Genomic DNA, 15781 nt, shown 5'->3' on the forward strand with positions numbered 1-15781 from the left:
GTGAAATAAGTCTGAAAAAGCTAAGAATCATATGATTTCACTCATATGTACAATATAAAACGGAAACTCATAGACACAGAAAACAGTATGGTGGCTACCAGAGGAAAGGAGGGCGGGGGTAGTAAAGGGTAAAGGGGGCCAAATACATGGTGATGAAAGACAAGTTGACTTTGGGTGGTGATCACACAATGCATTATACAGATGACGTATCATAGAAATACACACTTGACACCTATATAATCTTGTTAACTGATGTCACCCCAATAAATTTAATTAAAGAAAAACATTTCCAGAAATAAGTGAATTATTCTATTATAGAATGTGGTGTTTTCTTTCAGGCTAGTCCCCTACTAAGTTACTGAGAGGACATTTTCTGACTATAAAATAATAATCACAATTTATTTTTACATTTCAGAAGTTCTCATAAGGTATTACTATGACCACTGAAAGTAGCCCAAAATGTGTGATGCTAAGAAGATCCCTGCTTGACTTGTTCACTTTGCACATATATTATTATGATTTAATGGTGGGCTAGGGCCTTTAAGTGTGACCAACATACCGCCCACTTAGTAATATTTGCATGTTTTAAATATCTCACTCTTCTAATAATAAACCAAATTCTAAAAAAGCAGTAGTATTTATGGCATGAAATATTTTTTACAGTGTTATACACTTAAATGCCCAGAAAATAATTGCAGAAGTGTACTAATTAGAAAATAACATGCCATTGTACACCCACCTGAATAATTCTACACCCAATTTGGTAAACATTTTGGAATTCTCACTGGACACACAGCAATGGGTCAGCCATGGTACTCCAGGGCCCGTCATCACTGTAAGAGACCACAGGCACAAACCAACCCCCCATTGAGCAGAGTAAAATAAATGCTAGGAGAAGAGAGAGAAGAAATAAGTAGTTCTCACTGACACAGAAAAATTTGCGTAAACTTCTTTTATCCCTGGTACTTTATTGTTTGGTCATTCAATTGTTCACATTCCTGTGCCTTGTAGCAGTAGGGGTTGGACAGAGAGGGAAGTTTGGGTATCAGTCTTCCATTTGTACATATAATTCCCATTCCTCCAAAAATTGCATCAGGTAGGCTTCATCTTCTTCCGGAGGCTTGTCTGAAACCTGTTCCTCATAAAGTCTAGACAAAAGGCTCTCATCTGGGGGCTCCTTGTACACAGGATGCTCCCATCCCTCTGAGTCATGTCCAAAGCCAGATAATGAAGGTATAAACAGCCTGCCAGTCTGAGGGTCCCAGTCGACCAGTGTGGTCGATGGCTCTTCTTCTGGCCCTTCTGTGTCCACATGCTCCTTTGGCAGGTGGTCCAAGTCTCTGAGTTGAGGGGTATATGAAGACAGCAGTGTATGTAGGCCAGAATCTACCAAAGCTGCCTGTTGCTCCAATAATTTTCCATGTGGGAACACTTCCTCCTGCGAACTGAGTGCTTGATCTCCAGGCCCTACAGAAATGTCAGCAGTTCTTACATCGTATTCATATTCAACAACCATTTTACCTGTGGGTACTGTTCTGCCGAGTGACTCTTGCTGGGCTAGGCAAGTCCCTTTGGAGCTTTCCTCAGCATCACAGAAGCTGTCCATCACATGTGAAGCGTACCCTAAGTGTTTCACATCCATTTCCTCTTGGTGGGGCTGCTGGTCCCTGCTGGGCTCATTCAGGTCTGATACATCATTGCTTTTTTCCATTACACTTATATCCTTATGAGAAATTTTAGAATCCTCCAAAATATTGAGGGTGACAAAGTTAAGCACAATTTTTTCAGCAGGTGCAAAGAATCTTTTGTCAAGTTCATTTCCATAAATCAAAATCTATAAAGAGAGAAGAGAATGGTTGTCACCTTTTCACTCTAGGGAGACATTAAAAACAGCTGTTAAATAGAACTTATACTGTCATCAGATAGTTTTTAAAATCTATTCTTACCAAATCATGGGAGTGAAAGTTATGCTTGGAATATACAGAAAACCTCATTCACATGGAGGCAAGAGACCCAGGACACCTGAAGTGCATATGGAAGTGAAAAGTGTTCACTGAGTGGGTATCTGTCCAGGTCGAAGACTAGGGTGTGACTGCCCCCTCCTCTAACTGGCTGAGGAAATTCAGGGAGTTTATTTCTCCAGCCTTGGTTTCTAGTTCTGCAGAATCTGAATTTCTGCCACACAGGGAGTGGTGAGAACTGAGTGAGACAGACGTTTTGAAACTGCTTTGTTAATTATAGTTTACTACGTATTTGTTAATAAGCAGTGGATACCTGGACATCACATGTGGATGAACATGGAAACTGGATGGGAAAAGGAAGATGAGAACATGAGTAGGGATGGTCTTACTTCCATGCCTACGCCAATCTAGTCATGCTATAATGAAGCCAAAAAGGGAAATCCACTTGCCAGTTTATGACAGAGAGAGAAACTCTAAATCAGGTCAGAAAAACATATTTCAGATTAAAACTTTGCTGGGGATATGTGGGAGGTGCCTGTTTAGGTGGCTAATGATGAGTTATGTGACAATCCTCATGGTTAATCTATGTGATTTCATTTAACATTATGAAACAGGTCCTTCAGCTTCTTTCTTTATAAATTTTTTTGGTTTCAAAAAGTCACTTGTGGTCAATTCTGTGAATTTTCCGCCCAAGAAAGCTCTCCCTATGCCATTAAAGAGCTAACTCTGAAACCTAAATGCAGGCAGAGTCATAACAACATTTTAAAACTGAAATAACAGGAATACCTGTATGCATTGTGTACCTGTGAATATATATTTTAATAATTCCCGAAGAACTCATTTTTATTGTGAAACTATGCTCAGCCTTTCATGCCCCTTTGGTGCCTGGTCCAGAAGCATAGGGTTTCTTCCTTGTCCCTTCTTGCTTCTCCTCACTGTGAATGACGAAGTCCTGGCCATTCTTCTGCTACATGTGCTTCCATTCCATGCCTTTGTCTCTAGCCCCCATCCCACTCTCCTCTTTTAAGATGCTCATCTTCTCTCCTAGTTGCTCATTTGCTTCTTCCAGTCTCACTCCCTCTGATGCTGTCCTGGACCCACTATGCAGATGGATCTTTATAAAACACATATTGACCATGACACTCACAATGCAAAACCCTACAGAGATTTCTTTGCCAGCAAAAAAAGCCCAAGCTCCTTAGACTACCAGCCCAATTCTCCCATTACCTGGCCTTCCCACCGTCTCTCCAGTCTCATCTTTCATAGCTCCTCATTAGCAGCCTTAGGATTTAGCAATACTATGTTCTTTTCCAAACAGCCACCCTATTGTTTCTTCTGCCTGCAGTAGGTCCCTGACTCTTACTCACCTTTCATAACCAAGACCAGGCCTGAAACGTCTCCTGAACTTCCATGCAGAGTTTCAGCGCCCTTCTGTACCCCTAGCATCCCCAGTGCCTGCTTTCATCTTAGCCATAACATATCAGTTTGAAATTCTTGTCCCCAACTACACTTGAACCTCTGGAAGGGAATGACTTAATTTCTCTGGTACCCCAAGACCTAGTCTAGTCGGGTCATTAAACACAAAACCTTTGTTGAAGCTAAGAAATCTTTCTCTTTGGTAATGTTAGTGAGTTAATCTAGTAGGGAAAGTGTTTTTTAATTCATCAGCTCTTTAACCTTACTTAAACTCACTCTGACCCTAAAAGGAATGGTATCTGTTTCTATCCTCCTGCAGGTGTGTTGTTATAACAAGTCCTGCCACACTAAGCACTCACCAAGTTTGCGGGGTGTTTTTCTTTGCCAGCATGGATATATCTGTACACGGAGAAGCCCATCACAGAAAAGATAAACACAGTAACAGATATGGGCAAAACATACCAGAAGATGACTTTAACCTTCCAGGCTGATGTTCGATCTGTGAGAAAGGGGGAAGGTAGATGTAATTTTGTGTGATGTGAAAACAATGGCAATGTCAAGAGGCTTTGGGCAGATATATTGCTTACATTTAGGACTTCAGTTTTCTTATTTATAAATAATGTTATAAGGGGTCTCAGATTTCGTACTGTCTCTGACAATAGCTGGTCTTAAGGAATCACCTGGACTGCCTCAAATCTTTACAGTACGGATGCGTTAACAACCCAAGTTGACATATATTCTAACATGTCATGTCTGGTTATGAGATTCATGTTGGTATTTCTATGTGAAGGTAACTCTACCTGAAATTCAAGCAACTCACAGGACTCCAAACTAAGCAACAAAACCTTCTTGTAAAGATCCCACTAAGCAGCCCCACTTTTCCATGCCACTCATTTGACTCAATCTTTTTCATATATTCATCAGAGGACAGGAATATATGGCACCTTCTATGTGACCAATAGAACTATCCTTGTGCAGGTTGCCCAGACATCCTGGGTATATCTGGAGCTTGGGGATGTGTATGTGTGTAGGGGGGTGGCTGAGCTGGTGTATACTGAGAATGGTTTTGATGGGCTCTGTGTTCATGATGAGTAAGAGTCCATCGGGAACAAAAAGACCTGGTGAATAGTTTTAAGAAAAGTAGTCAAGTAGTCCTGGCCCTCCATTGATCAGAGTATTCGGTTGATGAACAGGGATCGTTGTGACTAATTTTTATTTGTTAAGCTCCTATGGGGTACTTGGAAGTTGAAATAATTAATTTTATGTGTCAATTTGTCTAAACATGGTACCCAGATACTTGGTCAAATATCATTCTAGATATTTCTGTGAAGGCATTTTTTTTAGATGAGGTTAGCATTTGAATCAGTAAAGTTGAGTACAGCAGATGACTGGTTTCAGGGGTCCAACTGCATGTGCTTCTACCCTGAACAATTCCCGAAAAGCACTTCTGTCATTAACCACAATGCAGATGTTGCAAGTGGCTGATCATCACCTGCTCCTGCTTTACGCTACAACTCAGTCTAGTCCTCCTGCTACCTCCCTGGTCTCTGGACAGAACTTGTCCTAATTAAAAGGAGCCAGGATGGCAATGGCTGGTGGTACTTAGTGTACAATAACATGTGTTGACTACAATAAGCCCAAGAAACTATATCTGTATTTTAGGGATTGGGGGGCTGTGGAGAACAGAAGTATTTTTCAAAGAATAGCCCCAAGAGAGGATACTGATTTTTTTTTAAAAAGAAGGTTGTTGTAGCAGTGTCTTGGAAAGGTATCTGGGTTGATTTAACAGCTAGGATATCATGGAAAATGGTCAGGACCTGAAATGGTGCCTTCTAGTTCTTCTGTTACCTTTCCTAAACTACTTAGGGAGTCGCTCTGCCTGCTTACCGGGAAGTATTTAATTTAATCTGCACTTTAGCTGCTTAGCACAGCCAACTGCTCAAATGCCTTCCACTGGAAATGCAATCTTGCTATTTGGCCACTGATCAAGCTATTAGTAAACAGAGCACTTTATCCAAAACACAAAAATGACTTCTTCGATCTCCTTTGTTTTGGCTTTTGCTTGCTTAGCATTTCAGTTTTGTCTGACATGCGGTAGAGGACCCTTCACTTGAAAGGGAAAGGTATGATAAGGATAAAGATTAAAAAATAAAGCGTTTCACTTTTTATTTGTGCTCACAAAATTCCCTTTTTATTCACTGGGACATTTTCATCATAAAATGTGGGAAGCGTGAGGGAAGAGGGGAGCAGGGATCCTGTCCCATAGCTGGGAAAAAGGTTGTGACACTTGTCTCAGGCCAGCGCATTTGGAAGAGAGAAGCATGGATGAAGAGCCATTCAAGGAAGGTAACCTTTAGGATTTATTTTAAATTTTCAAGTTTTAAGTATAAGGTCCTCTTGCCCTGGGGAAGGATAATTAAACAAATGCCAAGCCCCTCACTTTAGGTCTCCTTGGTGGCCAAGATCAGAAAATGTGAGAAGGAGACACATAAAAGAGAGAGAAGCAACGGTAAGAGTGGGGCAGTGACTACTGATTCACGGTCCCCAGATTAGCCCGTCAGTGATAAACGAACACAACCTGTAATTTGTATTCTTGAGGAGGAGAAAAGGATTCTGTCTTAAAGTGTTTTTAAGATAATGCTTTGTTGCTACCAATAAAATTATCTGATGTTCCTGAAGACCACAGAACTTCTGACCAGAGTGATTATAACTTTAAAAAAGGGAAATGATGTGTGTAAAAATCCGTCATTGTTATTTCCCAGGGCAGACGCTTGTTGGCAGCAAATGCTCAAGGGGGTGAAAACACTCCCTAATGCTGGCCAAGTTCAACAGCAGCATCTCAGGCTGCCCAGTGCATTTCTGATAGCAGCCGTTGCTGCCTTCGCCTCAATCTGGTTCTGCTAGAAATGGGTTTGCCAACACTTTGTCTACACTGCCATACTTTCTTCTGGTTTTATCAGACTTCCTTCCTCAGAGCAGCTGAGGTTTTTTAAAACTTACCTTTCAAAGTACTGACGCATTGCTTCTCGGAAGGCTGAGCAAGGCGACGAGGCCCCGGGACCCAGGACTCCACGAGGACGCAATACAGAGTGTCCGGCTCCAGCCAGCTGAGCACCAGTGTGTGGTTGGCCACCCACTGAGACCACTAGTTAGGGAATTGCAAACAGCAGTTACAGGCAGTTATTTCCAGTACCACCCCCGACAAAGAACTCTACAAGGATATAAAAAAACAAGATACCCTGAAAGCCTTTACTACGACTACAAGCTCTCTTTTCAGCAACAACTTTAAAACACCCTTTTCCTTTAGCTCAGCAGAGCATGGTCATGGACTGGAACAATCCTGGGAACAATGCTAAATAATAACATAAGGATGAATTTCTTATTCAACATTGTCCTGTGTTCTTGCTAACATTTTTTTTTTTTTTTTGTCTTTCTTGGAGAGTGACTGACAGATGCTATGCAAGTGAGCGCTGTCCATCAAACTGAGGTGGACAACTACTTCTACAACAACATCAGATTCCATTAACAGAGTTTCTGTAGAGGAAATTTGAAGAAGGTTCTTTAAGTTTCTACATAGCTTCAATTATATCTTGGATGGCATCTCTTTGGAATATCACAACTTGCCATTTTCACATGCAGAGAATTAACGCATCAGAACTGCTTGCTCCAGCATTAACTGCCAAAAGTGACACTGATTCGGTGCCCCCATTCCGTTCAGGCTTACCGTTCTGTTTGACTTAGCATTATAGATGGACACATTATACTTCAGATTAGGGTATAGTTGTTGCATGGAAATGGAACTTTCTTCTGGACTTTTCTTCCACTTCTCTGGAGCAGTCAGAACAACAGAAATGGATTTCTCATCAGGAGTCAAAGCAACATCTGGTGGGCCAATTTGTGCTTAAATGGGAGAGGAGAGGGAATTATGTTCAGATGTAGAAATCACTTTGGATAGAGCTATAGTCTAATCCTACTGGGATCAAAGCTCTAAGGCCCACCCTCTTATTGGAGATGCCTCAGGAGGCTCTAGTGTGGGCCCAAGGCACACCAAACCTTGAAGCAAGCACTTCACGTACTCTGACCCAAATTTAAGACAGTACATCAAAGAGTTGCATTTACTTAGTTCCTAGTCATATGAATGAATAGTACATGATGATGGTAAATACAACCATCAATACTTGATGATTTATAACACTGCTATGACTTGAAAAACTGGTGACAAATAACAGTACTCCGATTTGACACATGGCAAAAACCAGACATGAAGCAACCCTAAATACCTTTGGAGATGTGATTGGAATGATTAGAACAGAGGTTAGCAAAGATTTACTCTAAAGGTCCAGATATGATCTCTGTTACAACTATTATTTATATAAATGTAAAACCCATTCTTAGCTCTTGGCCTGTGGAGTTGTTGAGGGAACAGTTTGCTGGCTTTGGATCTAGAAGGACACCAGGGCAAGGGCACCAAGGCAAAGTCTCCAGCTTGAGAACCGAAGGAGAACGTGTAAGTTTCATTATGGCAGCTCTGGGTGAGTCTTCTATCCCAGTCAGCTATAGATCAGGGGATGTAATAATTAAAAAGCAGAAATGAGGAAGATGTTGTCTTAATTCCGAATTATACCTAGAAATTATGCTATCACACCACCAACTTTATAACAAGAAAAGACTTGGTGTGGTGATCAGAATAATCTTAAATCAATCTTGTGGACATATTCAATGGTTTATAAACCCACAACATTAAAAAAAATCTGTTAGTTGTTCTCAAATTACACAGTCTCCACTCAATGACGAAATAAAATTGAAACTGGATAATACTGGCATCCAGTGTCACTTTGGGATCTGGGAGAGATATTAGAGGTCATGTGGCCAAAGCTTTCATTCTAAAGGTGAGACTCTGGGATCCTGTGAGAGGGGCACCTTGGGCTGGTCACTCTGCTGGCTGATGGACAGAAGGCAGAACAGGGCCAAGCAAAGCGCTGGCTTCTCAGACAAAGCTGTCTATGAGGCTGAAACCGTTAAAACCATGACATCAGATGAATATGATATTGATATCTGTTTAACAGACCAGTGTGTTACTTACTTTCTAAGAAAGGATAGAATCGTCCAGTTTCTGCCCATTTGGAACAATTAGTTCCCCAAATGGCCTTAACTTTGGCATAATATTGATGTTCATAGTCAGAAGTTTCAGCAGAGAGATCACAGTAGGTCCTATTGATATTTCTGCATTCGGATTTATTCAGCCATTTCTTCTGCCCATATCTACGAAGAACAAAACTGTGAATTAATAATGCAGTGCCCTCTGTGCTTTACAATAGGAAAAACACAGTCATTATATAAAACTGAATGGAAGTTAAGACCTTCTCTTCAAAACAACAGAAGTGCCTGTCACTGAGATAAAAAAGAATCAGCTTTGCTGCTGACAATTTTTTTTTTTCATTAGCTGTCAGAAACATGAGTCAGAGTTTCTGTAATCACCTTTCTTTTCTGTGAGTTATAGTGTGGATAGTACATTTTGCAAGTGTGTATTTTATTATTATTCTTGGGCTATAGTAAACACTTTACATATTGTATGATCAATTCTTTTAGCAATTATATCTATGTAAGTTTTTAGTCCACCATGTATATAGTAAGGTGAGTTTGACGGGTTGTTTTAAGAAAAATTACTTTAACATTCTCATAAAACTTAAAAATCTACCTGGCCATCAAGGATTTAGGGGAAATTCACTAGGCTGAAATATATGCCCGAACTTGCATTTTCAATAATCATAGTAATGATGATAATGGTGATATTAACTGGGTTGTTCGCATTGATTCTTCCTTTCTTTTATTAAACACAAAACATCCATAGTAAATAGAGAGGGGGGAATATTTTTAGGTGGGAGAGACTGCGGTACAGAAAGTTTAAGTGCCAGGAGATAAGCAGGGGAAAGAGACTGCGTTGTATGGGAGGCCACTGAAAGGGTTAAAGAAGGGTGTTAGGATTTTAGAAAGATAACTCTGGTGGTAGCAGGAAGAGGAGTTGGGAAGATACTGCAGTTGTCCAGGCGGAAGGGGTAGGTGGCTTAGACAAGGATGGTGGCCGTGGAAACTAACGATAGGACAAAAGGAAGAAACATCAAGACACTGGCCTTGGTGATTGAGTGCATGTAAGAGATGAGTTAAGGATGATGTTTCTTTCTCTCTGGAACAAAAGGATGGAATAGTGGTAGCATTTACCAAGATAAGGAAGACTGAAGAAGAGTAGGTTTGGGAAATGGGGAGTGGGGGGTACAAGGAAGGAAAGATAATGAACTCAGCAGACACGCTGAGCCTGAAGTATGTAAAAGATATCCAGATGCAGGTATCCATAGACACTGGGGCTCAGGAGAGGGTTGTGAGTGGGAGGTAGTGATTTTGAAATAAGTGGCATAAAACTGCTCTTTGAAGGTGTAGGCGTGAATGAAATTATCCGTGGAGACAAAGCAAAGCCTAGGATAAGATTTCAGGAGCATCAAGATTTAAAGGGTGAATACAAAGTACACTTAGAAATAGACAAGAATATGGACTTACCAGAAGAAAAGGGGGGTAGAGGGAGGGAGAAGAGGGTAAAGGGGATTTAAGTGGTTATAGGAGGATACTTGACTTTGGCTGGTGAACAAAATGCAATATACAGATGATGTATTATAGAGTTGTACACTTGAAGCCTATAAAAAAAGGTATAGCAGCTAAAGAGAAGAAGAAAAAACAAATATCACCAAAGCAAAAGAAGAGCACATCCTGAGAAGGAGGAAATGTCAATTTTGTAAGGGCATCTTCCCTTTTCAGAATATGGCAACAGCTTCCTGAGAGTAAAGAGCTCCTGTTCCATACGGATCATCATTCATTAGAAATGCTCTAGTTAGATCTTGTTGACCAACTTCTCCATTCAAGTGATCTCCGTTGCGTAGGGGCTTTCAAACTTTGTGACCCACATGGAGATATACATTCTCCATTGTGACCCAGCTCATAAAATCATACATATAGCTAATGTACTAAACAACGGTTTTATAAACACCTAAGTTTTGCTGCATGTCATGCATTTCATTATTTTCCATTCCAATCCACTCCATACCATTCCAATTCTTTCCATTAAAAATAACATTAGTTATGTCCGTTCAAGTCTGTTTCATGGCTCACTGACAGGGCTTGATGTGTGTTTTGAGAAATACTGCCATTGCCTATTTGACCCTCCCTCTTCAAGCTTCCTCACTCTGCTAAGGGCAGGGTGGCTTCCCATGACATATGTTGATGAAGAAGGAAATGTTGTTTACTGGGTTCTGGACAAAATGTTTTGTAAGTCTGACAAGATAACAGACATGAATCTTACAATAAACACTCCAGTAATAATATTTGTGCAAGGCAAAAAGTCATGAGGGACCCTCAGTGGTCTCTGATTGCTTTCTGGTAATGGCGAGAAACATTGACCAAGTGCTGATTGTATGCCAAATGGTGTTTAATATTTGCATGCTTATCTCAATTATCATAATATCCCTATGAGGCAGGTGCCATTGTTTTTATCCTGTTTTACAGATGAGGAAACTGAGGCTCAGTGAGATTTAGGGACCCAACCACTCAAGTTCATGTCACTAGTAAAAGACAAATCTGGAACCTGAACCACTTTTCCCTGATGCCAAAGCTTGAGTCTTTAGTGCTACACTATATTTTTACATTAAATTCTTTTTGGCAGATATAATTTAAACTTTTGTTCAAATTTCATCTTTTATTTGGAAATAAACTTTACTCAAAAGTATAGTATGTAATGTGCCCAAGGTTACCCAGCTGGGTTTGTAGCTTGGCTGTAAACCCAGGACTGTCTGGCTGGAGCTGAGCTCGGAGCTCTGCCAGTGAAATATACCAACCTGTCTTCCTGTCTACCTGTAAGTGTGTTTTCAAATATTCTGCTTTAAAATTTGTACAGTGTAAACTATCTGCTGTCAGAGAGCAGTGATGAATCTGCCCATTAAATAAAAAAAATCCTTTTCGGAATCACAGAGACAGATAAAGGACAGAGCAAGCTCTTTGCTCCACCTAATGGAAAAGGCGGTAAGTCCCCACTCCTGAGCCCTTTCCCTTTGCGCAGTGATGTCTTGTTCTTAAACCCCAGCTCCTGGGAAACGCCTCTGAAATGAGAATGAGGGTCGATATAAATGAGGTCATTATGAGCCGTTGAAGTCTTCCACTGCCTTTGGTGGCCAGAGGTTTTTTTCAAAGATAAAAATAACTATTCTTCTTTTGTTAATATGGTACATTTTTTAAAAATGCAAAAAATCAGAAAAGTAGAATTAAGGGAGAAATAAATCACCGTGGAATATTTGGTATACATGACTCTGGACATTGCATTATGCTTATATATAACCAGAAGGACAATTAGCTGAACATATAGGTAAAAATTAGATTATACCACACATATGCTTTTAATAAAAGTAGTAAATTTAACTTGACTTAAACTTTAACATAAAAACATTAAGTGAAATTAAAGGATTGCTGTAGTTCCATTTCATCACCATAAGAGATATTAGTTCTTAAAAGATCTTTTAAATTAAGAAAATCTTTTTTTTTGAAAAATAGTGAGAGCTTAGATATTAAAATGAAGTATTTTCATTCTAGATCACATTTAATGCTTTCCTGCTATGAAAATCAGTACACATAGTTTCCCCCTGCCTTCTGATTTGTTCTAGTATTGTTTAGGTTCAAACATTTATGAGAAATTTCAATAATCGTATTTCCTATCACTATTTAGCTGTGGTTCTTTATTTAGATTGTTACAACGAATGCTGCCAATCTTTATGCCATCACTCTGTCATTACTGAGTTCTTTGTTTAGGTTCATTTTATTATTATTATTTTTAATGTCAGGTGGCTATTATCTTTAGTTAGTGGTTTCCCCCTCCCCCAATAAGGTCTCAAGGGAGTAATGTCTGAATTCCCAACTGCTGAAAAATACATCTGTTGAACTTGTAAGCATCTCAAGCCCCATCTATTTTTCTCTCAGAAGATCTACCACTGTTTTCTGCTGAGTGTTGCCAGACAGAAATCCCCCCGAACCCCCACCCGACTTGAGTCCTGCTTTTGCCATGATGTCCCGAAATCATTTCATTTTCTTAAAGTTCAATAACTTCACAAAGACATGCCTTGCTATTGTTTTTATTAAATTTTACTGGACATTAAATGCATTTAAAATATGCAATTCCAGTTAGTCATTACTACCTGGCCAACTATTACCATCAGTTAACATTTTTATTTTTTAATTTCCATCTTTTTCCTAAGCTCTGTCCACTTGCTTTAAAACAAAGTTCTTCCTGTGGTCTTAGAATCTCTTCTTGGAGAAGAGATTGCTACTTCTTCTCTTTAAGGTTTATCATTAGAAACATGTTTATGGTTTCAAATTATGGATAATTAGTTGTCTGAATTTTTCTCCTACCTCCATGAGAAACCTTTTCAGGAACTTTAAACTTGTGTTTTTTCCATCTTTCTCTCTTCCAGTAATTATGAATAGGTGCAGTGCTAGCTCCTTTGGGACTATTGCTCTTTGAATGGGGCCAGCTATTTTTAGAATATTAGGTGAATGGATACAGGAGCGAGGGTCTGTCACACACCTGATCATGGGATCATATCACTTCCTTTGATAGGGATCCCTCCCACCCTTGGGTTTTCAACAGCAGGAGGCTGATGTGGCTGGTGGCACTTTCCTCCTGCCCCATCTCACTAGGGTTTCTCCCTGGGCTGCTACTGAGCTTCTACAGTAGATATATCACTTAAACTTGATTTCTGTCTTAGCTCCTCCTTCTCTGACATTCTGTGGCACCAACCTGGCGCTCCATGGGGACTTTGCCTCAATTTCTGGTGGCAGAAATCTGTAGATTCCACATCCTTAGGTTGTTAGGTAAGCCTCTTAATTTTACGACATTTACTCTTGTGAAATTATTTTCTACTGTTGGAGTTCGAGAAGTTATGGGTTTACTTCCAGCTTCTGTGCTTGTTTTCTTAACAGATTTCACAGTGTTTGGCTTGTGAGCCTCCTAGTTTCTGGCCTGGGGGTTGTGGACATTTCCTGGGCTCCTCTGAAGATGGGCTTAGTCTGTCTCATTTGCATTCTCTCTTGCTTTCAATGAGTTTTGAGGGAGAGGTAAAAAGTAAAACTGTCCAGTCACTACTATCTTTAATAGGAACAGCTAGTTGCACTAAGTCTGCGTTCAGTTTCACTTAAAAATGTCTAAAGTTCCAATAAGCTTAGACAATTCAGAGACGATGGATTTCCTTGTTTGCTCAGCCACAGAATACTCTTTTGACCAACTTCTTTTCCTCCTTTAAATCACTTCCCTCTCCTTCAGCACCCAATGCTCCTGCCTCCACGAAGAAACTCTTTTCTAATTTATCCTAACAAAGCATAACAAAAAAATTTAACATGAAACAGCTGAAAGTTTCTCCTTTTTAAATACAGTAGTCCCTCTCTATATCGCGGTTCACTTATCGCGGCCTCACTGTATCGCGGGATTTAAAAAAATATTATATTTAATTATTTATCATGGATTTTTTGCTATATCGTGGGATTTTGCGGTACTGTACAATAAATACTAAAATAAATGTAAGGTTCCTACTTCACGGATTTTCACCTATCGCGGGGGGTCTAGAACGTAATACCCGCGATAAGTGAGGGATCACTGTACAATACAAAAGATGGTTTATTTTCACGCAATTAATTGGAGTCTGAGTCTTGTGTTTATAAATTAGCCAAAAGGAAAAGTACTTACATGAAATATTGCACCGTATAAGTAACTTCCACTCCTTGTAGGCCCTCTGGTGGACTCCACTGTAGGACATTCTTCATGTTTATGGATAAGAAGGTGATGTTTGCAGGCTTAGGCAAACCACCAGGGACACAGGGAACTGAAAAAGGAGTAGAGAGAAATCAAGGTCTTCACGGAGGAAAACATGATGCCTGTGGTAGGCAGTCTCCAGGTACAGCCTCCCAGTACTGGCGTCCTCACTTCAGCCAACGGAATTTGACAGAAATGACTCTGGGGCTAAGCCTTAAGAAGGCCTGGCAGCTTCCACTTTTGCCTTTTGGAAATCCTGAGCTGCCACTTGAAAGCTGGGCTTCCCTGCTGGAAACAGCATGTGCAGAGGCTCTGTGATGAGGGAGAGGTTCAGCTGTCCCAGCTGAGCCCAGTCTTTCCATAAGGGGTCCAGAAGGAGCACTGCGGACATCCCAGCACCCTGCCACAGACTGAGGGTGCGTGAAAGGCCCCCCAATGAGACCAGCAGAGGAACCATTCCGCTGCACCCCAGTTCACCCTTGGAACTGTGAGAGATAATAAAATGGTTGTTTTAAACCACAGTTGTGGGGCAGTTCACTGTGCACCAGCAGATAACTAAATAATCTCATTATTAGCTATAGAAACAGACTTTAGAATAGATGCCCCCCCCCAAAAAAAGGGCAGAGGTTTGGAGATTGGAGTTGGGGTTAGCTTTACTAAAAAATATGTGTAAATCAATAATTAGAAAAGAAACCAGGAAAAGAAGACAATTTGTTTAATTAAATACTGATAACTTCACACTGTGATCTAAGAAAAGTTGTGTGTCTAGAGGATTAATTTGTAAAAATCCTCTGCACAGAAATGATAAAGAATTGAGAAATTTCCAAAAATTAGAAAAGGACAAAGATGAGTGAAAGATAGTTTCTTATGAAAGAAAACAAGGATGATCCTTGAATTAAAATAAGCAAAGTCAGTGGTAACATGTAAGAATCAAAATTACTTCAAACTATTGGAGAGATCACAGAGTACTGAGTAATAATTGAATTCTATGAAAAACTTATCCCATCACAAATATGTATATTCTCATCAATAAACTTGGAAAGTATCAAATTTTGATACTGAAAATCAAATTCAGGATATAAAATATAGCTAAGTCACCGGAGACTGGTCCAATCTGGCTCAAGTCCCATAATTCCTCTGTACATTAGCTGGGACTCATCAGTGAAAGGAATTAGCTTTATGCTTGTGGTTACCCTTGGCTAAGATTAGCTCTAGACAATGTATTCTAATTTCATAAGCCAAATGATAAGAAAAAAATTTTTACCTTAGAATTAAACTTTTTGTATGACCCTAATGCTAAGCCTAAAGAATCTCTTTAACATGTGGCAGAGTAAACAAAATATAGGCAGCCAAGTGTGTGTCTGTGTGTGCATGTACTATATTTTTAATGACCTCTACTTTTAACCTTGATCAGTTTTTAATATCTCAGTTTTATTTTTAAGAAGAAAGTTAAATACTGATCACTGTGTGGGTATGTGTGTAGAAGGAGTAAAGAGGATCTCAAAAAGACCCAGCCTGCCCAATGTCTGTCTTTGATTTCTATTCTTCTCACTCTTTGGAATCATAC

At 39.9% G+C, this 15781-nt stretch overlaps 1 protein-coding gene across 2 annotated transcripts in view; it reads right to left on the minus strand.

Annotated features, from left to right (window-relative positions):
- Positions 1-937: 937 nt before the first annotated feature.
- The window catches only part of IL20RA (interleukin 20 receptor subunit alpha), a 35094-nt gene continuing 20250 nt past the window's right edge, over positions 938-15781 (minus strand). Inside the window, exons 2-7 of one of the 2 annotated variants that reach the window (XM_090279900.1) lie at positions 14149-14284; positions 8461-8639; positions 7102-7277; positions 6378-6522; positions 3737-3876; positions 938-1834 (exon numbers count right to left, since the gene is read on the minus strand). In XM_090279900.1, coding sequence (XP_090136026.1) covers positions 1046-1834; positions 3737-3876; positions 6378-6522; positions 7102-7277; positions 8461-8639; positions 14149-14284 — 1565 coding nt within the window. In that variant the 3' untranslated portion in view covers positions 938-1045. Of the gene's footprint in view, positions 1835-3736; positions 3877-6377; positions 6523-7101; positions 7278-8460; positions 8640-14148; positions 14285-15781 lie in introns of those variants that run through there. The other variant, XM_090279901.1, reaches the window with a different exon arrangement.

Source organism: Furipterus horrens, unplaced genomic scaffold, assembly GCF_987537825.1.
Source record: "Furipterus horrens unplaced genomic scaffold, mFurHor1.1.pri manual_scaffold_6, whole genome shotgun sequence".
NCBI lineage: Eukaryota > Metazoa > Chordata > Mammalia > Chiroptera > Furipteridae > Furipterus > Furipterus horrens.